The 26849-nt window shown below is 55.9% G+C and overlaps 2 protein-coding genes across 2 annotated transcripts in view; one reads left to right on the top strand and one right to left on the bottom strand.

Moving 5' to 3' along the window:
- The window catches only part of LOC131407119 (cadherin-23), a 74511-nt gene that overhangs the window by 10915 nt on the left and 36747 nt on the right, over positions 1-26849 (top strand). The window lies entirely within an intron of this gene.
- Positions 746-25394, bottom strand: VSIR (V-set immunoregulatory receptor). Its single transcript, XM_058543240.1, has 7 exons — positions 25197-25394; positions 13515-13943; positions 12717-12773; positions 7114-7221; positions 3717-3744; positions 2250-2443; positions 746-2070 (listed from the first exon to the last, which is right to left on the bottom strand). The coding sequence occupies exons 1-7, from the start codon at positions 25276-25278 to the stop codon at positions 2033-2035; spliced, it is 936 nt and encodes a 311-aa protein (XP_058399223.1). The 5' UTR covers positions 25279-25394; the 3' UTR covers positions 746-2032.

Raw genomic sequence — 26849 nt, 5'->3', positions numbered from 1 at the left:
GGGCCAGGCCAGCCTCCCCATAGGGCAGGAGCACTCTGTCTGAGCTGGCGGACAGGGAGTCTGGTCTGTGGGCTTGTCCTTCAACTCTAGGGGTAAACCAGCCCTGCCTCGAGCAGGTGTCACCAGGCCCATCCCTGCCCTATGGGCCCCCAGGAACTGTAAGAACAGCACCCTCTTTCTGTGGCAAGTGGCGCTGGGTGTCCATGGCTGCAGATGAAATAGAAGAGGGGACGACCAGAGACAAAGCAGGAGCCAGGGTTTTGGTGTTCTGGCCGCTGGAGGTGTCAGTGTGCTCCCCCTCTCCTCAAGGCCCCCAGGCACAGCAGGACACCCACACGGATGCATGCCCTCGGGCCTGACAAGTGAGCTTGGAAGCAATGCCGTGCATCTGGGGGGCTCCCTGGTTCCAGCTGCAGGCCTGGGGGCTCACTGCTGCCAGAGAGGCTGGAGCTTCTCCTTTCTTCCACCCCCACTCCTGTCCCCTCCCCGCCCCAGGTGATCAGGGGGCTTCTCCCTGCCTGCTGGGCCCTTATCCTGGCCTGAAGCCCTGGCTCTCAGCACCCTGGCCCAGCTCAGCAGAGCCAGTGTAGGCTGCTGGCAGATGAATGCCCAACTGAAACTGTGCCCTCGCAGTGCAGTGCCCGGGGCTCCTGCCCAGCTCTAACTCGCCCCTCCCCATCTCGGGCCCACCTCCCCTGTTTCTACCCCATAGTGTACAGAGACAACCCCCTACCCCACTCCTCTCCATGCTTTAAAACCCTTTAATCAAAATTCCACAAAGGGCTCTCCTTGTGTATGTGTATAAAAACAAATCAGGTCACGCCCTGAAGCAGGAGATGGGAGCAGAGGGTCCAGAGCAGAGCAGGCACAAACCTTCCATGTACATGCCCCGCTCCTCCCACCCGACAGGTCACTCTGCAGGGAAGACTCAGCACAGACTGACTGGAAGGGAAGAGCACAGACTGGGGGTGGGGGAGGACGGGCCCCTAGGCCTCAGGCACCTCAGAAGCAGAGTAGGGATTTAACTCAGCTCTTAACATCCATCCACAGGGTTTGCATCTGTGGCCCATGTAGTTTTTAATAGCACCCCCTCTTCATACTCAGAAGTGTCACGGTTGGAACAGTAAATTATGTGGTCACCCTCTCTTTTGACCACAGTGAGCAGTGGAGGTGGGGGATGGGGAGGGCAGGGAGGTGGAGCCCTCTCCACTCACCTTCCCAGAAGGCCCCACCGACCCTCCCTCACCTCCATCTGCGGTGGGCAGTGCAACCTCCGGCCTGGCCTCCATTGCCCAACATGCCAGTTGGTTCACAGTGGCCACCGTGCCCCAGTGTGTACTTCCTGTTTCGGGGCCTCTGGCCAGTGAACTCTGGGGACCAGAGTGCAGGCAGTGGGAGCCCCAGATTTGCTTAACCTGTTGACAGCTCCTCAGAGAGGTTGCTAGTAGCAGGCAGCTGGGGAACGCTCCCATGGCCCAGCGGCAGGCAGGCCCAGCCCCAGAGTCCCATGGTTACAAAGAGTGAGTCTGACAGAGGGGCAGCCTCAGGAGAGATGGGGGAGCCGGGTCCACCACAGTGGGGAGGAGTCCCTCCACATCTTGTCCTGAGACATCTATGTCTCATGCCTGGGAGGGTGCCACTGGGGGGTTTACCCAGTGCCCATCTTGTCCCAACTATGCCGTCAGGTCCCAAGGCTCATATCCCAGGGAGAGAGGCTGCCATAGAGCTGGAAATTTGGGGGCTTCTAGGAAGTAGATCATTTGGCATCTGTAGCTGATGAATTTGAGGTCTCTGAGGTGGGATCCTAGCACCCCATCATCCTTGAAACAGGGGCTGAGCCATCCAACACCTTCTCCCTTCTGCCATGAAGCATCCAGAGGGGTTTAGGGTCTAGCCATTAGGGGTATCTCAAAGAGTCTGGGCTCAGAGCAGGAGGCAGGAAATCAAGGCCGAGGCCAAGGGACCACTCAGAGGGCCAGCCTTGGCTCAAATGCACCTGCCCCAGGCCCAGCCGCAACTGCTCACTGGCACCCTAGACAGTCTCAGAGTTTGGAGAGTCAGGGACAGGTTCTGCAAAAGAAAGGAGAAGCAGAGTGAATGGGAGGCTCCTCTGCCCTTCACCCCCAACCCCACACCAGGAGGCTGGGAGGACTCCCCAGGGAGGGTGGGGAGTGAGGCTGATGCCCTGCAGGCCTTGGGGAGGTCATGACCTTGCCGGGCATGGTGCTTCGAGGGTTGGGAGCACTCACCGAGGGATGGGAAGAAGACATCCCCGGGGCCTGGTGGAGAGAGAGGAGTGTTGGGCTCCGAGAGCAGGTGCCGCCCAGACTCTGACGGCTGCCGCTGGGCCACATATGACAGTGGGGGCCTGGGCTTGGCCTCCGGCATCCCCTGCGAGGGCGGAGAGCCCTCAAAGCCGGGGTTTTCAATTCCTTGAGTGTTGCTGCCAAAGAATCAGAACTGAAGGTCACCTGTGCTGCCTGGGGTGGGACCTCTGCCCTCCCCGCCTGTCCCACTTCTCAGCACCCTTCCCTTCACCTGCCCCGCCTCCTCCCCAGGCCTGAGCAGCCTCTCCCAGCAGGAAGGGAGGATCCAGGGCCAGAGAGAAAGGCCATGGGCTGCACTCTCCCTCTTGCCCCGACTGAGGGCATCTGACCATCTGCCCTGGGCCCAGCCAGGAAGCCCCGGCTCAGAGGCACTTCAGGGACATCGGCCTCAGGAATCTGAGGACAAGTTTCTCTTTGGTCAGTAGAGTTAATGGCATTAGGATCCAATGTCCCCAAGCTTGTCTTGAGCTGAAGGGAGGGGTTCTCTTCTCTTCCTGCTTGGGAGTGGGACAACCTCTGAAGACCCCTCCAAGTCTGAGATTCTAGCAGGATCGCTAGCAGGACTTCCCTCAACCTGTCTTGAAAATCATCCCTTTCAAACACCCAGAGCAGCTCTGGGTTTGGTGTTGCAGGTACGGGGTCAAGTTCCTGAGTGTGGCTCATTCCTGAGCGTGCCTTCCGGGCCAGGCTGCATGCCACCTTCCTACCCAGAGCACACCCCCACACCCCCTATCTACTTCATCCCCGCCTGCTGCCCGGCTCTGAGCCCTTGTGGCCTGACAGCTTTCCCCTTGGAGCGCCCTGCAGGGAGGGGCACAGGTCCAGGTGCACTGGTCTCCTTTGCATGTTTCAGTATCTGCCCTAGCTCAGCTGCTTCCTCCCCTCCCCCATCCTGGCCAGCTGACCACTGAGGCCCGAAGGTGGGTGCATGGCTCATCCAAGCAGCTCAACCTGCTGGGTGACGGGTGGCAGGGAGAACAGCCAGCCAGCACAGATGTGTCGGCCTCCATGGCAGATGGCAGATGCTCTTCCAACCAGCTGTGCTGGGCAGCTAAACAGGGGCCCACAGAAATATCTCCTTCCTGACAGCCGGCCCAGGGCACAGGGAGGACCAGGGAGGCCACGTCTGTGTTCTGAGCCCTGTCGTGCTACAACCAGTTACCAAGGAGGAGAGGGGAAAGGATCCTGGGGAAGCGGGAGAATCAGTCTGTCCTGGCTGAAAGTGACCCCTCCCCCTTTCTGCATTAACTCCAGCCACAGTTTGGGCATAGATATTGCCCTACAGAACCACAGGCGAGGGAGAGGCGAGGAGAGAGAGCCTGTCAAGCTTTGAGGCGGGGTGGGGCCAGCTGCGGGCAGTTTTCTCGGGAAGGTCTCCATGGGTCTTACCTTTCCATCCGCACCAGCTCCTGGGCACCTGGGGAGGGACAGACGGAGAAGCTAGTCACAAAGGGAAGGCTTCCGCAGACAACATCCCTGCCCCCGTTGGCAGATGCCCCTGGGGAATGGGGCAAGCCCAGGCAGGGCCAGGCTCAGCCCTGGAGCCCACTTCTGTTCCCTTGGGAGGCCTGTATGGCAGTGCTCTGCATGATTATCCACAGGTGAGGCCTCAGTGAGCGGCCCTTTTTGACCGGTGATAAAGGAAACCCGGCTGCATCTTACGAGTGTGTAGGACAACATCTGTCTGCAGGAGACCAGAGGCAGCCGACGCTTTCTCCTGTGGCTTGACTCAGACCGTGTTGGACCTTCAGGGTTAAGGGTCAACCAAAGGCCTGGCTCCTGCGTTCGCTGCTTCTGGTTTGGACATTTGCACGTCCTGGTCTTTAGCCATGATTTACTGGGTAGGAGTGTTGCAAGGTCAGTTCCTAATTAGAGGGTTCTTGGTCCTCTCTGTCCCATCCTTCACATTGCCTAATAGGGTGCCTTTAGAGGTGACATCTCTTAGAGGAACCTTAGGGGGCCCGAAGCCCCAGCACTGCTCAGCCATCCCACTACGTTCTGTCTTCATCCACGCTGCAGTTGCCCTGCCCCACTCTTGGGGTTCCCCATCCCCCAACCTGGCCACCCACCAGATGCAGCAGCCCCTACTTCCCTCTTTCTTGCAGCTCTCCATATACTCCCACAGATCCTTCTCATTTTAAGAGCTCTGCTGCTGATTACTATGGGGAAACAGATGGTGGGGGAGGGCACAACAACAGAACACACAGGGGAAGTTGCACACAAGTTCCTGAAATCTCCACGGTATCGGATTCATGGCTACTGTTTACCGGGTGACTCTGTGCGTTGGGCTTCCTGCGAGTGCTTTGCGTGCCCTCAGCTCATCCTCTCCCACCCTCTGGGGTAAGGATTGTTGGTCCTACTTTAGAGCTGGGGAAACCAAGTCTCCGTCTAATACTGGATAGGTTCCACAACCATTGGCCTCTGTGGCCAACTGCCTTCCTCAGGGCTCCCAACTCTTTCTCTTTCTTGATTCCTGAATGTGACTCATTCCTGAGCACGCCCTCCGTGCCAGGCTCCGTGCCAGCACCCTGCCCGGGCGCACCAACACACACTCCCTGTCCACTCCATCCCCGACCTGCCGCCCCGCTCAGGGCTCCAGACCTGCTCAGCGTCTACCCTGTCGCTGGACTCCTGGCATTTCCCAGGTGACTTCTGCTCCCTTTATTCCAGCAGCTGCTTCCCTAGAGTCCAAATCAAGAAAAATGACCCAAATCTCTGCTCACTCTCCATTTGGCACCTGGTTTCTCTAACATCATCCCCTCCGGCATCTCTTGTGTCTGTCTCTAAGACTTCAATCAGACAATTCATTTTTTCTGCTGCTTTTTTTTGGAAGGGAAGGAGGGACTGGCCTTAAAAGTATTTTTATTAGGAGATAAGTTATTGACACTGATCTGTTCCTGCATATGTTAACGCTGGGGATAAGGTGCTACGGAGTGGCTGCCCACCACAGAAATGAGGTTCGTCAGTTTCTGAGGATGTGCTCACCATTGCTCACAGTGCAGCCCTAGCCCGCCCACTGCAGCCACTTGCTGCCCCTTTCAGGCCAGCTCCTCAAGCGCCCAGTTCCTCTGTCCCTTCCTCTGGGAAGTTTTCACACTGAAGGTGTCCCAGTGCATGGAGTAGGGGAGACTGGGGGCTGGCACTCCGGACAGCCCCACAATGTTCTGACCTGGGGATGTCCCCTCTCTGATTTTCCTTTCTCCAGCCTGGGACATGGGCAGAGCCTTAGACTCACCTCTGGGGACCCTGTGAGGAAGGACGTGAGGCAACAAAAACAGGAACAACCCCCTCGCCATCCTCTGCCCCAAATTTGTTTTCTAGCTCCTGTTCCCTGATGGAGGCAGTGTTGTGGTCTGGAGTAAAGGGGACAGAGAGCACCTCTTCACCTGGGAGCAGAGCCTAGAGGAGCATGTCTCACTCCTCATCCCTTCCTGACCTCGTGGAAATGCTACACAGATGAGCAGGAGCTGACAGCAGCTCTGCAGCCATTCCTCTGCCTGCTTGAGCCCCTGGGTTCCTCTTTCTGCTCTAACGCCTTCACCTGCCCCTCACCCCACCCAACCTCAGGGCATTTCTGTAGGGAGGCTGGGGGGGGTTTTGTGAGAGGAATATGGGCATCCTGAGAGTAAGGGAAAAGTGGCCACAGCCCCTGAGCGACACACTGAGGGGCTCCACGCTGGGCCCCAGGGAGAGAGGGGTGTCAAGTTGTTATGGTCCAGCCAAAGGAAATCAGGTGTGAGCCACAAGCCAGCTGGTGACAGAGCAGTCTTCCCTCAGTTACTGTCTGCAGCCGGGCAGAGGGGAAGAGGCGGGGGAGGCGATGCAAGGGCCAAGGGCAGAGGACTCCCCGGCCTCTTGCTCCTGGAGGACTCAGACTGCCTGACACTCATGGGTGGAGTCAGAGGAAGGACAAGGGGCACTTTCATCTGCAGAGGAGGGTGAAAAGGTGTTTGTGGCCATGACTTGAAGCCTGGCTCCACCACTTACTTGCTGTGCAGTTTTTTTAGCGAGTTATTGAACCTCTTTGTGCACAGTTTGCCCAGCTGTAAAATGGGGACAATGGTAGGAAGAAACTCGTCGAGTTGTTATGAGGAATAAGTGGAGAATGTGTGTAACAGGTTGGCATGGTACCTGGCACAGCAACCCTCCCGGTTAGGGGTTGTTGGCTGCGATACGCATACTGACGCACATTTTAATTAAACGGTGGGATTATATTCCCTGGAAAAAGCGTGAGTTGAAAGCTCTGAGTTTGAGTCCCAGCTCTGCCACTTACTGAGTTCTGTGACATTCGGTTAGTTATTTAACCCTGCTGATTTTAGGTTTCTCAGCTGTAAAAGGAACGAGTTGAACTAAGTTATCACCATGGGCCCTCCCAGTTCTGATAATCCAGAGGTCATTTTTGCCCCAAGATTGCTATACTAATTACAAAATAAACCCACCCATACGTTAAAGTCGATCCCCACAGGATCTCCCAGTGGCAGCATTTTTATAAACCAATGTGAACTACTCCATATGATTATTTCTTCACTCAACAGATATTTGAGTGCCAAGCCAGCACTGCTTGGGGCGGGTGGGCAGTCAGGCCCCAGAAACAGCACCTGAGGGCCTGGGTCCCGTCTTCTCTCTGCCGTTGAGCCCAGCTCCTTGCAGGGACTGTAGCCACTCCCATCTCTGGAACAGAGAGGAACTGCGCCTGCCTCTTGCCTTTGCTAATCCCAGAGGCTGAGCTGGGGCTGGGGCAGGTAACTCACACCCCCTACCCACCCCTGTGGGCCGGGATACTCACGGCGGTTGGAGGCCACCTGCCTTTGCTTGTAGACCAGGAGCAGGATGAGGGGAAGGCAGAGGATGCCCACGATGCAGGCGCCCGTAGCTAGGGCAGCAGCCGTGATGTCTGAAAGGGCAGAGAGGCAGCCAACATGAGGCCCCGTTCCCACTGCTCCTCCTGAGAGGGAACTGAGGCCCAGAGAGGGGAGGCCAGGCAGGACGGGAAGCCACCTTTACCCAGGCCCCACAGCCAGACCCTCAGTGACCTGCAGAGGCACGGAAGGTCAGGGGACCTCCTTTCAAAGAGAGCCCTCTGCCTCTTCCCCAAGTGGGCCCAGAGCACAAGAAGTAAGGCCAGGCGCTACAGCTGAGGCAGCACCAGGGGAGAGAGAGGGTCTTCATCCACGCCCACTGGGGACAGCTGTACCACCCTGGCCGCAGCTTGTTCCCTGAAAAGGGAGGGCAGGCCCTTCACAGACCCCATGCCACGGAGTTCCAGGTCACCAGGAGCCCAAGTGATGAAAACTTTTGGAAATAGATAGTGGTGATGGTTGCACAACAACGTAAGCATAATTAATGCCACTGAGGCGTACACTTAAAAATGGTTAAAATGGCAAATTTTATGTCATATGTTTTACCACAGTGAAAAATAAATGAATAAAAAGCCACACTCATCCCCTGAGAGATGGGCAGAGCCTCTAGAAGTGATCTCACACATACGAGTCATGGAGAGAAAAACGAGGCGAGAATTAGAGAAATGTGAATCCTCATCTGACATTTTTAAATTTTAAACTTTCTAAATTACACACACAAGAATGTACGAGTTAAAAAAATATTTAAAAGTTTCCTCCTCCTCCTCCTCTACCTGGGCCCCCTCCAAAGAGGTAATCACTGTCCACGGTTTTCTTGCTATGGCCTAGATATGCTCCCTGTGTGTACAGCATATATATGATATGCTTTTCACATGACACTTGCTTTTCCCACTGAGCACGGTTGGACATGTCTCTGTATCAGCACAGAGATCTACCTAGAGCTTTATCACGTGGCTCACCCCAAATCTATCAAAACAGTCCCCATTGGCGGGCATGGAGGTTGCTTTCATTTTTCAACATAACTAATAATGTAGCAATGGACTCCTTGGGTATGCATCTCTGCTCACTCGGGCAAGTACATCTGTACATAAATTCCTCGCAGTGAAAGTGCTGAGCCAAAGAGGATGTACATTTTCTTTTAGGCTATTGCTAAATTGCCCTCCGCAAAGGTTGTACCGCTTCACGATCCCACCAACAGCGTGAGAGGCTTGACTTATTTTAGTCCATCTGCTGACTCAAGGAGTTTGGCTGGGAACAGACTTGCCCTCCGAACCACAACCAGCGTAAACGCATTTCCTTCCCAATTTTAGCCCTTCCCCAAGACGGGCAGGGATGCCTTGTCAAGTGTCAGCTTGGCCCCAGGGAGCTTTGAGAAGGTGAATGGGCTGTGGTCTCCATGCTGCCTTTGCACTAGTATTTGGGAATGAAGGCTGTCTTTATCTCGTATTGCAAAACAGCCCGAGGGTGTAAACAAGCATTCGTTCGGGGTGTGTTCACAACTCGGAAGAGAGCAAACTGTTTTCAGGCACTTTAGAAGTACCCAGTGGTACAGGAACAGTTGCTATATGCTAATTGCAAAGCAAGTTCAACTCTACATTAAAGCAGGTTCCCCGCAGATCTGAGCAGGGCTGCATTTTGACGAGGAATATTGAAAGTAAAAGCAGTCTATAATTCTATAATTTTTAAACCTCATCACAGGACCTGATTGTGGGCTCTACCTGAGAAGCTGGTTGCAAAGCACTCTTTTCTAGTCATCAAAGCAGGTCTCCTCAGGATTGGTACTAAGTAACATTTGGTGAGGTTAGTCCGTTTCACTTAACCCAGCTCCCTGTTGGCTGTGGGGGGCTTCCCCTCACCTCCCTGCCTGACTCCTGTCCCCAGGCAAAGATGCCCCCTCTGTGGCCCCTCTAGGGGATCAGGACTTGGTTTCCTTACAACCTGGGCTGAGAGTTGAGGCTGGGGCAGGGGCCCAACTGCCCTCTGAAGCCATGGGCCCCTCTGCAGGGCCCAGCCTTGCCACAGCTCCTCACCCCTCCCCCTAAGCATGGCCAGTACTGGGGGGCGGTGGGGTCCTGCTTCATAGCCAACCAGAGCCAGGCTCATCCTGGGAAGGTGACCAGGCACTGGCGGAGGCAGCTGCCAGAGCAGCACTGAGCAGTATTGCAGGCCCTTACACAGCAGGGTGGGATGGGAGGGGCCCTACTGGCCCTGCCCCTGCCAGCAGGTCTTTGTCCTTTGTCCAGGGCCTGCAGTACCCTGTGGGTATATCCAGAGTACGGAGCTTGGTTGGGTTCCCCAGGGAAAGAGCTGGATGAAAGCAGGCCACACATCCTGCTGTGTTGGGGGTGGGGAGGTTCCTTCATGGGGAGATGCCCATGAGGGGTCCCAGCTGAGGGGTTCCCGCCCAGCCCCCTTCCCTGAGCTCAGTGACAAACCACAGCCCCTCAGCAATTCGGGGCTCTTTGGACACCAGCTTTCTCAGTCCCATTCCTCTCCTGTCACCTCCCCCAACCTCAGGCTGACCTGGGATTTCAGATGATTTCATAGACCAGCTACCCTCCTACTTCCCAAGGATAACATTAGGAGACCGGGGCTGCAGTTAGAACAGGAACACTCAAAGAGCTTCTTGGCCGGAAGCATCATTAGCTGATCAGGTACCAAGGCTGGCTGTGGGGCACCTGTCTTAGAGCAGGGACTGGGATCTTTCCAAAGGTAAGCGGCAGTGGAGGGCAGTACCCAGGGGCGAGCCCAGGGCCCACTACGCACGTGAGTCACCAGGCAGATGTCTGTAAGCCATTAGAAAACAGGATATGTGTCCACTGCCTGCAGCCATCTATATGCCATCCTGCCTTGGCACAGGGGAGTGGATGAGTTGACTTGGGAAGCCAGGCCTAGAATTCTGCAGAAGTGATACCAGCCCCCACTTACACAGCACTTAACTCTGTGCCAGGCATGGTTCTTAGCCCTTTACATATAGTACCTAATTTTAGCCTCATAACAACCTGGAAAGTAAGTACAATTATAATCCTCTCTATTTACAGATGAGAAAAGTAAGGCACAGAGAGGTTAAGCAACTTGGCTGATTTCAGGGTCTGTGCTCTTAACCGCTTTACCACACTGCCTTTCACTAGAATGGGCTCAGATTGCAACCATGGCCCACACAGTACTTAATTATTTTTTTACGAGTTGCCAACATTTTAAAATTGAGAGTTCATGTAAAATGTGAACTTCTGACTTTGTTTGAAAACGTAGTGGCTCTGGCAACCCTGGGCCCCCCTCCTGGCATGCAGCACTTGGAACTGCACTTACAGACTGGCAGCTGGGCACTCACCGCAGTCTCCACTCCTCCCTTTCGTCTCACTCACCAGCTCCCTGGCCCCAGGGGCATTTGAGTTTTTGATCCCTGAGTCAGCCCCTTAGATGACACTGATTGCCTTTCTGTTTATAGGAAAGGGACACACTTGCTCCCCTTTCTCCCTGGACACATGGTACCCAGAGAATGGAAGTGCTGTCCAGAGCCCCCACCTAAAAGTATGGCTGGGTTTCTTCTCATCCGAGACCTTAGTGCCAAGACTCCACCACAGCTGTAGTCTCCAGACCTCCAGAACCAAGAGTCTGGAAGGGGAATGAAGGGGACTCCAGAGGTCATTGAAGCCATCCCCCTGCCCTCAGCAGCTGGGACAGAAGCAAACATGTCCCTTTGGCCCTCAAGGAGCCAATTCACTGTGGACAGTAGCTCAGGAAAGCAGGGGCCAGGGTGGGGCTGCACATCCCGTGAATTGGAGAGGATGGAAAATGTCACAGCCTGAAAGCAGAGGTGCCCACCCAGCAAAGGAAGCCTCACCCACTCTTGACAGTCAAGGTCAAGGTCCTGCCTCACCCTCTGGCTCTTATCAGCTGGACTCCTAGGATTTCCCAGGTGACTTCTATTCCCTTAAAATTCCAGCAGCTGCTTCTCTAGAGTCTAGATCAAGAAAATGAGCCAAATCTCTGCTCCCTCTCCATTTTGCACCTGATTTCTCTAGCATTGTCCCTTCTGGCATCTCTTGTCTCTGTCCCCAAGACATAACTTGCACAACTAATTTTCAGAAAGTCGGTGTTGACAGAGGGGAGAGCAGCCCAGCGCTCAGGCAGGGTTTGCACACTGAGAATCAGGCATTCTGGCATCTCCTCTTGGCTCTGGGTCTGAGAGACTAGGAGCAAGTCCCTTCACCTGTCTGAACCTGTTTACCCATCTGTGAAATGGGGCGATGGCGGAAGGGACTGTCTCAGAGGGAGCTCTGCAGGAGCTCCTGGAGGAAGAAGTAGGACTGGGGGTTGCTCAGAGTGGAAGGAGCAATGGGGAAGTGAACACTCGTGTGCCCTGCCAGGTGAGGCTCACCCGGCCTGTACACGGGCACATGTGTGGGCACGCACAGTAGTGAGCTGCTGCGTGGGAAGGCAGGGGCTGCTCAGAGGCCCCTCTCCACCCAGCACCAGGGAGCTGCTGGTGAAGGAAGTGAGGACGGCAGTGGCTTGGTGCTGAGGCGACACGTGAGTTCTGCGGTGTGCAGGAGAGGGACTTGAACCAAAGAGGTTCTTAGCTCCATGTGGGTCTGGCTCAGACTGAAATGTCTGTTCTAATTTTGTTCCTGGCTAGTCCTTTGTTGGTTCAAAAAAGAGACTTTGAGTAGAAAGTCACCGTGACCTTTGAGTTGGGTTTGGCGAGGGCTGTAGTTAACTGCTCCCATCCTGGCTTCTGTCTTTGCACGTGTCCTCCTGGAGGGCAGAGAGGAGTGTGCTCTTTTGTATCTCCAGGGCCTAGGCAGGGGCTGGTCCACACTGGATGCCCGATAAATACTGGTGGATAGAGGCTGGGAAGCCAAGACCCTCCCCTCTCAGAAGAGTGGGGCGCCCCCTAGGGCGGCTCCCCCATCCCCCGCAGGGTACCTCTCTGGGCCTCCATTTCCATGTGTGTAAAGTGAAGATGGTGATGCCTACTTCCCAGGGTTCTTTTAAGAATCCACTGCGATAACAGTACTTGGAAGGACTTAGCACAGTGCCTGGCACGTAGCGGGAACTCCAGGACAGGTAATTCTGTTCCCCTTCTTGAGCCTCTCCCTCCTCCCTCCCCATACAGAACAAGCACATTTTAAGTAGCTGAATCCAAGCCAGGAGGACCCCCCAGAGCCCTCCAACCTTGCCACGTGGCAAGAGGGCTGGTGTGCAGGAGTGGTACCCACTGAGAGCAAGCTCAGCTGCCTGTGGCTCGCTGTACCTGTCAGAGGGGCATTGGCCAAAGGTCACCGCCAGGGCACAGCCCCACCCAAGGAGTCGGGAGCAGGACTCTGGGAGCTTGGACCCTCAGGGAGCCTGCACCCTCAGGCTTTCGGCCTTGGGAGGGGAGTGGGCTTCTGGAGGGGCAATAGCAGGAAAGGAAGAATGGGGGTTCCGTGGGCTTGGGGTGGTGAGGTCAGAGTTCAGAATGGGGTCCTGGATGAGGACAGAGGAGAACAGAGAACCCAGAAGGGGCAAGAGGGTGGTCCCTTACTTTCACTCTCCCTGGGGGAGGGTGGGTACGCGATGCACTTGGATGGTGCTTCTTTGCCTGCGGGAGCAAAGAGAAGCATCATTAGGCTGACATCAGGCCCAGGAAGCCAGGTAGGCTTGTCCAGGCTGCCGTGCCCCTCTCCTGTCACAGTCCTCGCTATTGCCGCTTGCTAGAGTTGGCCCAGCTGGAACCTGCACACCCTCCCCCAACACACACACACACACACAGGCATATTCTCACCGCACAGCCGGGCATGCCCTGCCCCTTCTCTGCCACCCCCAGCAGCATGTGCATACCTGCCGGCGCCCACACCGCCATCCAGTCTACCGCCCCTAGCTCTCTCACCTGGACAGATGCACACACACACATATGTTCCCTGACAGCCATTCGACCATTCACCAACTCATGCCCCAGGTCACATATCACACCCATGGTATTGTCATGAGCGGTCACACTCCCAACCCGGGTTCGTACACCCTCTCCCATTAACAAGTCCCACTGTCATAAACAGAGCCATGTACACCCTTCCTCTCCATCACACCCAGCTAACCAGAGAGACTTATACACAGCTCCGTACACTGCGGCCACCTTGTCTCACACACACACCCCTGGAGTGCCATGCATATAGCATCATACCCCCTCCAGCACAGTGTCACACACGGTCACACCATCAGACACACAGCACCACACCCCACAGTCACACTGTCCTTCTCTCTGCTTTTCCTTCCCCTTCCAGACGGGCACACACACCATCCCCACAGTGACACCCCCAGGCTGTCCAGGTCAGGAAGCCCTCACCTCTCTGCACCTGTAGCTCCATGGCCCCGTGGACCCTCTGCTCCGAGTGGTGGTGCCTGATCTCCACCACGAGGCAGCAGTAGAGGCCACCGTCCAGCGAGGTCAGGTTGTGCATGGTGATGGAGAAGTTGCCATGGTGGTCGGAGACCGACTCCAGCCCGTGGCGCTGGACCAGATCCTGGCTGGTGTTGGCGGCCTGGTGGCTACCGTGGTGCAGGTGAAGGTCCTGGAATGTGAGGTTGCGGATGGGCCGGCGCTCTGAGCAGGCCTGCACTTCGCCCCACGAGCTGCGGTACCATGTCTTGTAGAAGGTCACGTCGTGCCCTTTGGCCACAGGGCCCAAGAGCCTGCAGGTGAGGGTGACGTTCTGCCCCTCGGGACACACGTACAAGGAATATGGTGTGGCGACCTTGAAGGCTGCCACCAGACCTGCTCAGAGAGACGAGAGCCTGTCACCTGCCTGTGCCAGTGCCACTCCCAGTGCCCCCACAGTGGGGAAGAACCTTGGCCTGGGGCTCCAAAGATGTGGGTTCCCCTCAGCTGTTCCCCAGATGCAGGCCACGGGCAAGTCAGCTGACCTCCCGAGCCCCAGCTGCTTCGTTAGCTCATGGATCCGACTTCATCCCAGGCTGTGTGAGAGCAGCCACAGGAGCTTCCGCAGGTGGGGGACCCCCTACCCTGGGGAAGCTGGACGAGGCAGAGGAAAGACTCTGGGCAGGTAGCAGACTGGGCCTGGCTAGCCATGTGTCCATCTCCCGGATGGAGCAGGTGCCCTGGCTCTAGCTCCCCGCCCCACCCCCCAACTACAGGCACCGTGGCTCTGCCCACGACTGGCCCCTGGCACTTCCAGCCTCCATGCCCAGCACCGTCGGGGGGAGGCAGGATGGGGAGCAGAAAGGCTGTTTGGGAACAGCAGCCCTTTGTCCTTGACCAGCCCTCTGGGGGCCATCAGCACCCTTTTGGCGCTTCCCACTCCTGGGGCTGGCCGTGCCTTCCCATCTCGTTATCAGTGGGCACCAGTGGAGCACCTGCGTGTGTGAGGCCTGTGCCAGGTGCTACATCTCCCCAGGATGCTGAACGTGTGGCGTCCCCCCGGGAGCTTACAACCTAGCTGGGCAGACAAGGCCTGCATTCGTGACAAAGTAACCCCACGGGCCACACCGGTGCCAGCCTTCAGGGCACTTGGAGGAGGAAGAACATAGCCTTCCTGAGGATGGTCAGGAGACTTCTTGAAGGAGGGAGGGTCTTCGAGGTTGATGGACAAATAGGATTTCAGCAAGTGGAGAGGGCGGCCTGGGCCAGGTGGTGGGGAGGCAGGAAAACCCCAGGTGTCTGAGGGACAGGGAATGCATGAAAGGTCATCTCCTCCAGGCCTGCCTGCCGCCCAGTCTTCTCTGAAATATTTTCTAGTTCATTTTGTTTCCAGTAAGCAAATGAAGCAACCCCTGGTCCTCTTTACCCTACCCCAATACCCCGGCATTTACCAGGCCGGGGTCCCGGCTCCTCTATCTGCCCTGTGAGCCTCAGTTTCCTCATGTATGCAGTGAGAAAAAGATTGGCTACAACACAGGGTCATGAGAGGTCGTGAGATGAGAACATGAGATGTGAGCTCGAATGCCCTCTGCAGACATAGGAGGGAGAGCTACAATTATTAGACGTTAGTGATATTTTAATTTTAATTGGCATCTCAGGGGCTGTTGTAGGTCAGGCAGGCAGGGAAGGAGAGTTTGGAAATATGTAGAGAATCCAAATGGATATGTCCTTTTCATTGCCGTTGCCTGAACCCAAGATAACGCCACCTCCTCCTCCAGATGCCCCTCCTGCCTTCAGAGCCTGGGACCCCCCAGCGGAGCGGAAAGCCTTGCCCAGTCAGGAGGAGGGAGCCGCTGTAGCTTGGGAACTGGCCCAGCCTGCACTGGAATGCAACAGCTGTGAGTCGTTTAGACTCTGAGCCTCAGACTCCTCACTAGAAAACAGAAACAAAAACATCTACCTGCCAGAGCTGAGGCAAGATTACCAATAATTCACATGAAGTGCTCTGAAGGGGCCTTGCTAGTAGTTGGTGCTTGATACATGGGAATGGGAGCTGGATAGGTCTCTGATTCATTTCAGCAATTCAAGAAGCATTTCCTAGGAGTGAAAACAGTTCTACACAATAGAATGGAGAAGCCAGCTTCAAGTTCTTTCCCACTAAGGTGTGAATGACTGATAACAGTTCGTGTGCAATCTTGGAGTGCCTGTATATTTAAAGCAGAATGTGAGGAGGCAGCAAAGCCATGGCTCCAAAGAATATGTCTGGAAGGGTGGAGTTTTAGGCCCCAGGAGGTAAGGAAGACAGACATACACCAGGGCCTCCCACTCACTCCACTCGCATGTAAGAGGGAACCGTGTCTGGGAGCCCCAGACTTTTGGAAAGTCATTGCCAAGGTGAGCAGAGATTTCAGAACTTCTTTAGCAAGATGCTGGTTTCCTTTTCAGGCAGAAACACAGAGGCCCAGAAAGAGAAAGTGGTTTGTCTGAAGTTCCAGAGGATATAAACTCAGAACTTGGAGCATGGGGGGCTTCAGGTAAAGCAGGATCTAGCTAAAACTAGAAGAAAAAGAAATAACATGTATTGTGTGCTATGTTAAGTGCTTTATGGGCATGTTTATCAACCCTATAAGGTAGGTGTTGCTTTCATTCCCATTTCACTGATGAGGAAACTGAGGCACAGAGATGTGAAGTAACTCACTGAAGATCACACAACAAATAAGTGCTAGAGCCAGAATTAAACTCAGGCAATTAGACACTATACTGAAAAAAAATAAGTTCAGAAACTGGCAACCCATAGGCCATATCCAGCCTTCAGACATATTTTATTTGACCCTCAAAGTATTTTACATTCTTTTTGAGATGGCCAACATTTAAAAACCAGGAATTTGGTATACAAATTCTAACTTCTACCTTCTCTTTGAAAATCAGAAGATTAACACCAAACCAGCTTTCCTACAAGGCAATTGTCAGCTGGAGCTGAGTAGCAGCCTACCCTTTAGACGGGACACTGGTGTTCTAGTTGCCACAGTCCCCACTACTCCCTAATGTTTCCACCTGGCCTGCTTCACTCTCTTGCCATATTTGCTTGGCCCCATGGACATCTGAGTTTTTGAGCCGTGAGTGTGGCTCCTTGGGCTAGCCAGGGAGGGACTCCACTGCCCAAGCCCCTCGTCCTACAGATATGACCCTCAGGCTGAGAGAGGAGATGATCCACCCAAGGTCCCCAGTAGAAGCCTGGCAGAGCAGGGACTAACCAAGTCTCCTCCGACAGCCAATCTATTGCTCTTACCCCCCTCAGCAGGCTGGGTGGAAGAGGAGCGCCAGAGAACCCAGCTGTGCCTCTGGCTCTATCCATGACAGCCTAGACTTCCCCTTCACAGGCCTGTGCAGGCCTGTGCAGGGTGGCTGTGGCCACAGAACCATGGCTGTACCAGTAAGTGGGGGTGGGGAGTAGCTAGGGAAAGGAGTATCTCAGGCATTCCCAGGAAGAACAAAAACCCACCCAAAGAGTAGACCCTGGAGTTATCTCTGCCCTGTGCTCCCCCTTTCCCCAGCAGGCCACATGGCAATCCCACCAGCACCTCTCCCAGCTGCTGCCCTGTTTTCCCTTCTCCCAACATCATCTCCAGGCTCAGAGCAACCCCAAGGCTGGGAGCAGAATCCAGATCCAGCAGCATTTGCATGAGCACACCCACCTTGGGGCTACAGGAGGGCAGCTGAGTAGAGGCCGGGGCTGCAGGTCTGGGGTAGGTGAGGGAACAGGGAGAACAGAGGTGGAGGCAGAAGCAAGAAATAGAGCAGAAAGCTGAGCCGGGTGGGGCCTGCTAAGTGGAGGGAGGCGTGGATGGGGCAGGGCCGAGATGTGGGCAAGGTGGGGCTAGCTTGTGGGTGGGGGAGGTGCCCCTGTGAACAGGGAGGTGGGACGGGGTGGGAGCAAGCAGCAGGGCCTCCAGTGGGGCACCAGACCAGGGGCTCCAGCAGGGCATCAGGCCCAGAGCCTCAGGGTCCCAGCAATGGTGGTAAAGACCACAGAATTGCCCCGACAGCAGTGGGGAGGGGATTTTTAGCCCTAGAGGCAATTGCCTTGAAAACCCTCAGGGGGACACACAGAACTGGGGTTCAGAGACAGTGGCAGGGAGGGGCATTGCTCATTCCCCAACACCCCACATGCCCCAGAAGGACCTCTTCCCCTTTTAGAAAAAGGAGAAGCCGCACTGGGATGCAGGTTTAGGGGGTGGGGGAGAGTGTTCAGTTGCAGCAAACGGACCAGATAGGAGTGGGCCAAGGGTCCACAGGGTTTTGTCCTGGGGGGAGAGAGAACGTCCCCTTTGTTGTGTCCGAGACTCCAGCCAGGACAAGGCCTAGGGCAGCCTGTCCTCGACACTCAAGGGCACAGCGTTGAGGAAAAAGGGCACACACCCCACGGCTGCACACACGCACGTGTGCTATCGGGCTATAGATGGCCCGGCTGGAATTATAATTATTTGGCAGGAGGATGTTGTTTATTGTCAGGAGCAGATCCTTTTGGATACCTGGGTCATTGTTGGAGACTGGGGACAGCGGGTGGGGAGGAAGGCCCCTGGCTCCAGGGTGGCTGAGAGCATGTGGACAGGACAATGACCCGGCCCTGGGCCTTAGCCTGTGCCCAGGCGGGAACCATCCAGTCACTGTGCCGCTCTTGGGGCCCAGACCCCTATCCCAGTCCCCACCTGTCACTGGGTAAGGAGGCAGAAGCAGCTGGAGGAAGAATGCTGTGAACCTGGAAAATTCTGGGTCTCAGGATTAAAACCTTGGTCGGGCATTCAGACCCCTGGGCCCCAGTCCCCACTTAGCTCTGCCCTTGCTGTGTGCCCTGGGGCAGGTCCCATCCTTCTCTCAACCTCCCTTTCTTCATCTTATCTTGAGAGACTCTCCACATTCCTGGGCGCCCTCCAGCTCTGAAACCCTATGGCAGGAGGGCAGGGCTGTCTTTCCTCAGGGCAGAGGAAGGGGGCAAGAAATGGGCCACAAAGGTGATCACGGGAGTTGACAAGCACTTCATATGTGTTAGGACTTGCTGAGGGACTTTATACTCATCTTATTTAATTCTCATAACACCCTCTGATGTAGGTAGTATTATCCCCATTTTAAAGATGAGGAAACAGACTCAGAGAAGTCAAGCAACTTGCTCAAGACCACACAGCCCTATGTGGCTGAGCTGAGACCCACACCTTGGACACACCAGCACTGTGGCCGGGAAGAACTCCTCACCCGCCAGTGGGCGGAGCTACACCTCATCCTCCAGCTGCTTAGAGAGTGAACTGACCTTCAATTGACTCTGCCCTCTCCACGCAGCGTCCTTGCTCTGCCTCAGACCCAAACCGAAAGCGTCATTCTCTCATGCCACAAATATTTACCGAGGTCCTAACAGGAGCCAGGCCCAGGCCCAGAGGCTGTGGGGGCGCTGCGTTCCATAAGGGACATCCGCTCAGAACTGAGTCCTGCTTCTGCCGCTTTCTGGTTGTGGGACCCTTGGCCACAAGTGGGCTCGGCCTCTTGTGAAAGCTTCAGTTCCAGCACAGGGGAAAGGGGCTCTCGTTTGGCTTCATCTCAGGAGGCTAGTTTTCGTGACCTTCACCTCTTTCCACCCAGCAGGCGCCTCATGAAACCCTGTGGGTGTGCACGGGATGGGTGTGTGTGGGTGTGGACAGACCTGTGTATTTTCCCTGACGGGACATGAGCTTAGCCTGCAGTTGCCAAGGCAACGCCCCAGCCTTTGGAGGTAGGTCCCCAGCTTGATTAGTTGGCTGGGAGGCCCCACCCAAACAGCTGAACTCTGTCTCACTGCTAGGGCTTGTAAATAAACAGTTTCTGATCGCCTGCTGTTGCTGGCCCTGTGCTACAGGCAAAACGCCAGGTCCTGGCCCTCAGAGGCGGCCCCAAACAGACATGGACCTGGTCTCCAGCTCCCTTCCAGGCCCTGTCCCCCAGGATAGTCCATGGAGGGTATAGGGAAAGGCCAGGCTCCGTCTTTATCAAGATGCAGAGTGCAGAGGGAAAGAGAGGCAAGGACCAATCCGGACTGAGTCTGCCATCACTGAGCTCCAGGAAGTACCCCAGGCAGAGGGGCTGAGGGCTCGAAGCTGGCAGGTCAGCCCATGGGGCTCTGTGGCCAGCAAGGACAAAGGACATCTCAGATGTGTTTAGTGATACCTGCCCCCACAGGAAGTGTCCATTCACATTGGAACAAGGACTCCGGGAAGGGGAAGCCAGGTTCTATTGGAGGAAGCGGCACTTCCAGTACCTTGGGAAAGCATCCATGCATCCGGGGCTGGAGGCTGCCAGCCAGCATGCCTCCCCAGGGAGGGCCCGGGCGGCAGGCCAGAGGCCCTGCCAGTGGATGCTTCTCTGGATGACTCCTTCCCAGACTCCCCTGGGCCCTCCCTGAGGATGACTGTATGCAGCCCAGATTCAAGACCCTGTGCTGTGAAGACTTCCTAAGGTTCAGGTACAAGTCTTTTTGTGCCCTCCCCTCAGTGCAGGAGGCTCAGTGGCAGTAGTAGTAGCTGACACTGTGTGCTGAGCATCATTCTTATCACTTTTACATGGATTCACTTATTTAATCCTCCCTCCCTACGAGGTCGGTACTATTATCATCTCCATTTTACAGATGAGGAAACTGAAGTACAGAGAGGTTAAGTAACTTGCCTAGAGTCTCACAAATAGTAAGTGGTGGTGCCAGGGTTTGAACCCAGGCAGTCTGGCTGTAGAGTAGGTCTGGACGGGAGAGGTAGCCAGGGAATAACTGGAGGCCCCACCTCCTTCCTACAGATGGACAGATGGCCTGGCCAATGAGGGCCCAGCTTACCTGGGCCCTGGCCAGTGAAGCTGCAAGCTCCCTCTCCCTCTCTCCCTGTGGTTATTAGGATAACTAGTTGGCCCCAGCATAGAAGAGGACCTGGACCCATCGGGAGCTGCTGTATTTATGTGGGGAAGGCAACAGGGGCTGGGAGAATTCGGGGCTGGAAGAAACCCAGAGAGGCCCTCTGACCTTGCCCTAGCCTCTTAGGATGGGGAGCACCACCCTCTCTCCCTTCCTCCAGGAGAGCTGAACTGTCCCCTGCCACCAGCTAACGCTCCTCACAGTGGTGAGTTTGCCTCTGTGGTGAAGGAGAGGAGGTGACAGCATCTACAGCACAGGTAGTTGTAGTTTCACAGCATTAAATGACATCGAACCACATAGGGAGAAGGGTATTCCCTTTTCGATTCTCTTTCAGTCCTGATTACATCAAAGAGAAAGTCCCAGTTTGATGCCAATATGTCTTCAAAACATCCCTGTCACTTACTAAGCTCCCCTTTTTTTTTGTTTGCAAGGGACAGCGGGTTTCAGGCTCAGAGCCTTCTCCAGACTATAGTTTCCCACTAGAATTTAATACCCTTATTTGGTTTTCCTATTATGTACTGTCATGATTTTGTTCTATTTATGGCAAGTGATACTGGCTTTCCATTTATGGCGGTGATATAAAGTTTCCTTTTAAAATCTATTTACTTAAGTAAAAGAATGAGTAGGTTTAAAGAAAAAAATAAGTACATATGATAGGCAGATACTGCAGAAATCCCACACGTGATGAACAAGTGACCAAAGCTCGAGAAACATCATCATGGAACTACCCTTCAGAAGGGCGTGTCAGCCTCGCTGAGACCATGTCACCCAGCCTGCCCTGGGCTCAGATGATGGGGGAGCGTGTGTTCGTGGTCACAGTGGTAGTTCACAGTGAGTGAACAGCAGAGGCAGGACTTGACCCCAGGTCCCCAGGGGAAATAGAATCCCATGTAGAAAGGTTAAAGATCTGTGCTCACTTGGTCAGTAGCAGAGCAGCTTCATTACTGAATTACTGACGGGCACGGTGGTACCATTGTCTCTCTCTGGGGATCGTCAGCCAAAGTAAATAGGCTGAATGTAAGGATCAGTTGCAAGAAAGACCCCACTGACTCAAGCAAATCCTGGGCCCAGCTTGCCTTGAAGTTGCAAAGTCCCCATGTCTGGGGAACTTTAAGAGGAGAATCTACAGACACCTCCATGGACATTCAGACTGGGCCCGTAGTTGCTACAGGTGCCTGGGCCCAGCCTTTGCATCCTTCAGACCTCCAGGATTCTAGAGAGTCCTGTCCCAGTGAAACCAGTCAGTGTCTTCCCACACCGTGGGCACTCCACAGGGCCCTGTAGGCAGCAAGGAGCTCAGATGGAGAACCAATGGCATGTGGCTTCCAGAAACAACAGCATAATACTATGCAGCATGCACCAGGTGCCAGGCTCTGTGTTGTGTTTGTGACTGGCTCTTCAGAGCAGCCCTCTGAGGGAGGTGCTGTCATCACCCCAATTTGACAGATGAGGGAACTTGCTCAGGGATGCTGAGTAACTTGCCTAAAGTCACAGAGCAGTAAATGGCCATCTTGGGATTTGAACATAGGTCTGACTGACTCCCAAAGCCAGACTGTGAAATAACAGGGTTGTACCGGAAGCCCTGGCACATGGGACACACAACTCCAGGTCCCCTGCTTCACAGTTCCCACACAGGGTGCCATCAGGAAGGCCTTGGGGTGCCAGTGCTGCTGCTGAGGGGATCTGAGCATCCCTCGGAAGCTGCATTGCCACTCCCTGGCTCACCTTCCCCTGGGGAGGCCACACTGTTCCTGGATGAATAGTTGGCCTAAAACCTGGGGCCTCAAGCTCAGTGTGTGGGGCTTAGTCAAGGTTGGTTGAAGGGGTCACTGCCAACAGACCAGATGGGCGCCGAGGACCCCTTCCTTGCTCTCTTCTTACCCTCAGTCTGCTTGGGCCTTAGCCTCGTATGTGTATGCCTATAGGAAGGTGGCCTCTGTGGCTTCCCAGCAGTGCACCTCCCACCTGGTCACCCTCTCCTAAGGAGGTCACGCCCCAGCCAGGACCCCTTGCCCTACTTGGGGGGAAACAGGAGCCACCAGCCCAGCTCAGCAAGGGGCTCCCCAGTATCGCTGGGTGCCCCTGGCATTGGATAGATGCCCCCTCATGCCCCTGGGCTGGCCTCCAGGTCATTTCTCTCCACCCCAGGTCATGGATTTCCTAAGAGCTGGACATTGCTGTGTCAGAGGCTTGCGCCACTGGGTTACTCAACAAGGCCCTGCAGCCTGTTTATCATGAAGGGCAAGATGAGGTCTCCCCTTCCTAGCCCCAATGTGCCTCCATGTGCTAGTCCCAGAGTTTGGGACTCCTGGGTCAGCCTATGAGGACACGGCAAGGACAACAACTTCCACAGGTCCTAGGAATGCCAGCCAATAGGGGAAGAAGAGGCTCTGCCACCCTTGGGGTTTGCTGGGTCCTGGCTCCCTAGGTGCCTCCCTCCACCCCTCTCACGCTGAGTCAGGCCCAGGAAAGGGTATCTGCAACTTTGCCTGTGCTCCTGAGCACCCTGCTCACCACCACCATTCTCCTTGGTGCCGGCCCACCCCCCAGACCTAGAGAACAGGCCTGTACCAGCCACCTCCGCCTCGCCTTCCCAGGCATGAAGGCTTTGACCTTGAGCAGTCCTGCCCAAGGCAACCCAGCACTTCAGCAGGCCAGTGAGCAGGTCTTTCCAACGCACAGACCCTGCTGATTGTGCTTGTGCCCAGGCCTCCCCTCTGTTATCTCCCTTCTTGCACACTGTACTAGGTGGTAGGATGAATAGTCATTAGCATGCCATATTACAGTTAAGAACTGAGTCCTGGGGGCCGGCCCGGTGGCGCAAGCGGTTAAGTGCTCGCATTCCGCTGTGGCGGCCTGGGGTTTGCCCATTCGGATCCCAGGGGTGCACTGACGCACTGCTTGGCAAGCCATGCTGTGGCGGCATCCCATATAAAGTGGAGAAAGATGGGCACGGATGTTAGCCCAGGGCCAGTCTTCCTCAGCAAAAAAAAAGAGGAGGATTGGCAGATGTTAGTACAGGGCGGATCTCCTCACAAAAAAAAAAAAAAAAGAATACTGAGTCCCAGAGTAGTTTAAAACTAAGAAAATTCTCCTGGCTCCTTTCGGTAGAAAGCTGCTTCCAGCCCTAATGATCTCCCTGAGCTGGGCCCGGGAAGAGACGGGGTACCAAGCTGTTTGAGGAGCCAAGACCTCTGGGGGTGAAGGCTCCTGACTGTATAGACACTACGGAGCGAGGGGCTCTGAGCCTCTCTGCTGCTGGCTGCTCTGCAGGCTGGGTCCCGAGGCCCTGGTTCTCTAGAACTGAGTTTCCCAAATTGGGGCCGCTGAATAGAGAGCAGCCGGGGCAGGGGAGGGCAGGGAAGGGGTCAGAAAACAGAAGGGCCTCTAGGGTCACAGTGGGAGGGTGGGCGGGGCAGGTGGTCTGTGGTGAGTGGGGTGCTGGCCCTCCTGCCTGCCACCATCCCCTGCTCCTTCTAGAAGCCATGCCCTGCCATGAGCCACGGCCTTGGTGCTGAGGCTGCGCCCCCCCATTTAGCTGTCATCCTGGGGAGCATCCAGGCTGGGGCTTAGGCAGCTCTGTGAGGTGTGGGCTCCCTCCTCCTTATCAGAGGCCCAGGCCAGCCTCCAAGTGCTGAGAGAACATGCTGCCTGCGGGCACCCCAGTCTGTTTCTGAGGTGTTTCCAGGTTCTCTCAGCCTCCTCCTCTTGTTCTTACCCTGTGCTCCCCATCCTAGTCCTGACCCACCCATTGGGTCCCTGTGCCAAGCTCCCCGCCTCCCTCCTGCCTCCCTCTGACTTTCTGCATGATTCACACTTTCCCTGGGCCCTCTCCATAAAGTTTAGTTCCACAGGCTGCCTGCCAGCCCCCTCTTCCCTTGAGATCCAGCCGCTTCAATTTTGGGCAGGCAAGAACCAGGGCCAGGCTGTGGGTACCAGACCTCTGCCCTCCCCCCAGGAGCCCCTGTGTCCTCGCTAGGATGCCACCTGGAGTTGTGACAGTCTGGACTTTGGAAGAGGACGGTGGCACCGCCCTGTGTAAAGCTGCTGTGTTTAAGCCGAGGAAACTGAGGCCAGAAAGATGCTATAAGTTATCTGAGGTCTCAGAAGCGGCTCAGGCCAAGCTGGGAAAGTGTCCCACATTCTCCCCAGTGCCCCACACAGGTCCCAGAGCTGCAGCTTTGCTAGGATGCCAGGAATCAGCTGACCACTCAACTCTCAGCCATCAGACCCTCAGGATAGGGACCAGATGGGCACCCAGGTCTGGGAGTAGACCAGTGCCCCCACTGACCAGTGCCCACCAAGGCTCAACCAGGAGTGTTACCAGGGTACAGGGCACTGGCTGAGAGCACCACACCCCCTGCGCCTTGAGAGATCCTGGAGCCCTGAGGCGGGAGGGACAGGGAGATGCCACAGGTGTCAGAAGCCAGCGGCATCCACTAGAACACACTGGGGCTGTCCCCACCGTGTCTATCTCCTTTCTGCAGAAGGTACTCTGGGCTCTCTGGGCAGGGAAGGGTTGGACAGGCAGCTGTCAGAGCATACAGATGTGCCCACTGCCCAGCCAGAGCACTTGGCAGAGACGCTGCCTCCCCCTGCCAAGCGGTCCCAGCAGCCTCCCTGCCATGGGCGGGGGTCCCGGCAGGCTGAGGGGGCGCGCCCATATGGCCTCCGACTCCCCTCCCCGCCCGCTGTGTCCCCAGCGCCCAGGATCCCGCCGACCTTACCTCGGGAGGCAGCCAGGAAGAGAGCCAGGAGCACGGGCCTCCAGCGCCGGCCGCTGGCCTCCGGGGCTCGGGGGACGCCCATGTCGCCGTCGGGCGGAGCGGCGTCTGGCGGAGCCGGGCCGCAGGCGCGCAGGGGAAGTCCTGGTGCTCCGGGAGCGGGCGGAACGCGGCCGGCCACGAAACCTCCGGGCTCGTGAGTGCCGAGCCTTGAGCGCGGTGGGCGCCCGAGAGCCGCCCGCTCGGGGCCCCGCAGCGCCCCCGGGGGGCCGTGGGGGGCACTGCCGCTCCGAGAGCCCCGCGGGAGGGGCTTCCAGGAAGGGGAGCCTGCCGGTGTCCCAGCGAGTCAGCTCCGCTTGGTCGCCGGGTTAAAGCCTTTTCTACTCTCCCCCATTCCTCTTTGGAGAGAATTAGTACTGTTGCACAGCCTGAGAAGTGTACCTACGTCTGATTTAGCACAATACGTAGTCATCACAGATTGTATCTGCCCTCAACCCCCACCTTTCAGTTGCCTCGGGCTGGCACTTGCGCCTAACATCCGTCAGCCCAGCCCGGGGCCAGGGATGCGGTAGGCATTCCCAGTTGTGGAAGGAAGGAAGGAAGGAAATCTAACTTTTGTAAAGAGCTAGGCAAGTTGGAGCAGGCTTGACTGGAGATTCCAGAGCCTGCAACACTCTTGTGCACGTGCACACACACACAGATGTCGCACAGGTGCAGGAGTACACAACAGGCTTGGCGCACCTCTACACTGGGACACGTGTGTGTGCAACATCTGGTAGCGTGTCCCACAGAAAATCCTCAGCGCTCCTCCCCAAGGCCCGAGCTTCACTTCCTGCTTCACCATCTCTCCGTCCCTGTGCCCTGGCTGTCCACAGAACACTCACGCACCCCCGCCTCTAGTCTTCTGCTTTTGCACCCCCGCCGGCACTGCCACCACTGGCGATGTCTCTCTCCTCTCTTCTCCTCCAAATTCTTCTCATCTCTCAGGGCTCAGCTCAAGTCCTTCCCCTTCACAAAGTACCCTGACCGTCCCCTGTGGTCCCTCCTGCAGTCCTTGCTGTCCACACTCCCTTCTGATATCACACCAGGCCTGAGGTTTCTAACCAGTAATCTCCACCTGGGCTCATCTGCCCCCCTGAGCTGGACTATGAGCTTTTGGGGACCAGGGCCTCTCCCTGATGTTTCTGAGTCCCTGGCACAAAACTGGGCATGGAGAAGGTGTTTAATGCACTCTTATCTAAATGGACAAACTGATGAATAAGTGATTTCCTAAATGGAGAAGTGGAGGTGACAGTGGCTAGGGCCAGGGACGGGGGACAGGGAGGGCATAGCCTTTGTACCCACTTTACCCCGGCGTGGCTGAAGCTTCCAGGGGCTTTGTTGGCCCATTGGGGATCTTGAGCTCACAGGTGACCCCCAGGCTGAAGGACAGAGGACAGCCAGGGTCTGTCTGGGTCAGGAATCAGGGTAGTGGGACTGAAGGGTAGCCGGGAATTCTAGGTGCCCCATAGGTGGCCTGATCCAAGTCAGAGGCTCTCTGAGAGCTCTCAGCCCTCACTCCTGGGGCAGGGGAGGCTACAACAGATGGAGGATGGGCACCATGCTATCACTAGGTAACCTTGTGCAGGCCCAGTCCTCCTGGAACCAGGGAACGCC

This window comes from Diceros bicornis, chromosome 6 (assembly GCF_020826845.1).
Source record: "Diceros bicornis minor isolate mBicDic1 chromosome 6, mDicBic1.mat.cur, whole genome shotgun sequence".
NCBI classification, from domain to species: domain Eukaryota; kingdom Metazoa; phylum Chordata; class Mammalia; order Perissodactyla; family Rhinocerotidae; genus Diceros; species Diceros bicornis.
Note: the sequence above shows the minus strand (reverse complement) of the source record. Positions and strands in the feature narration are given on the sequence as shown.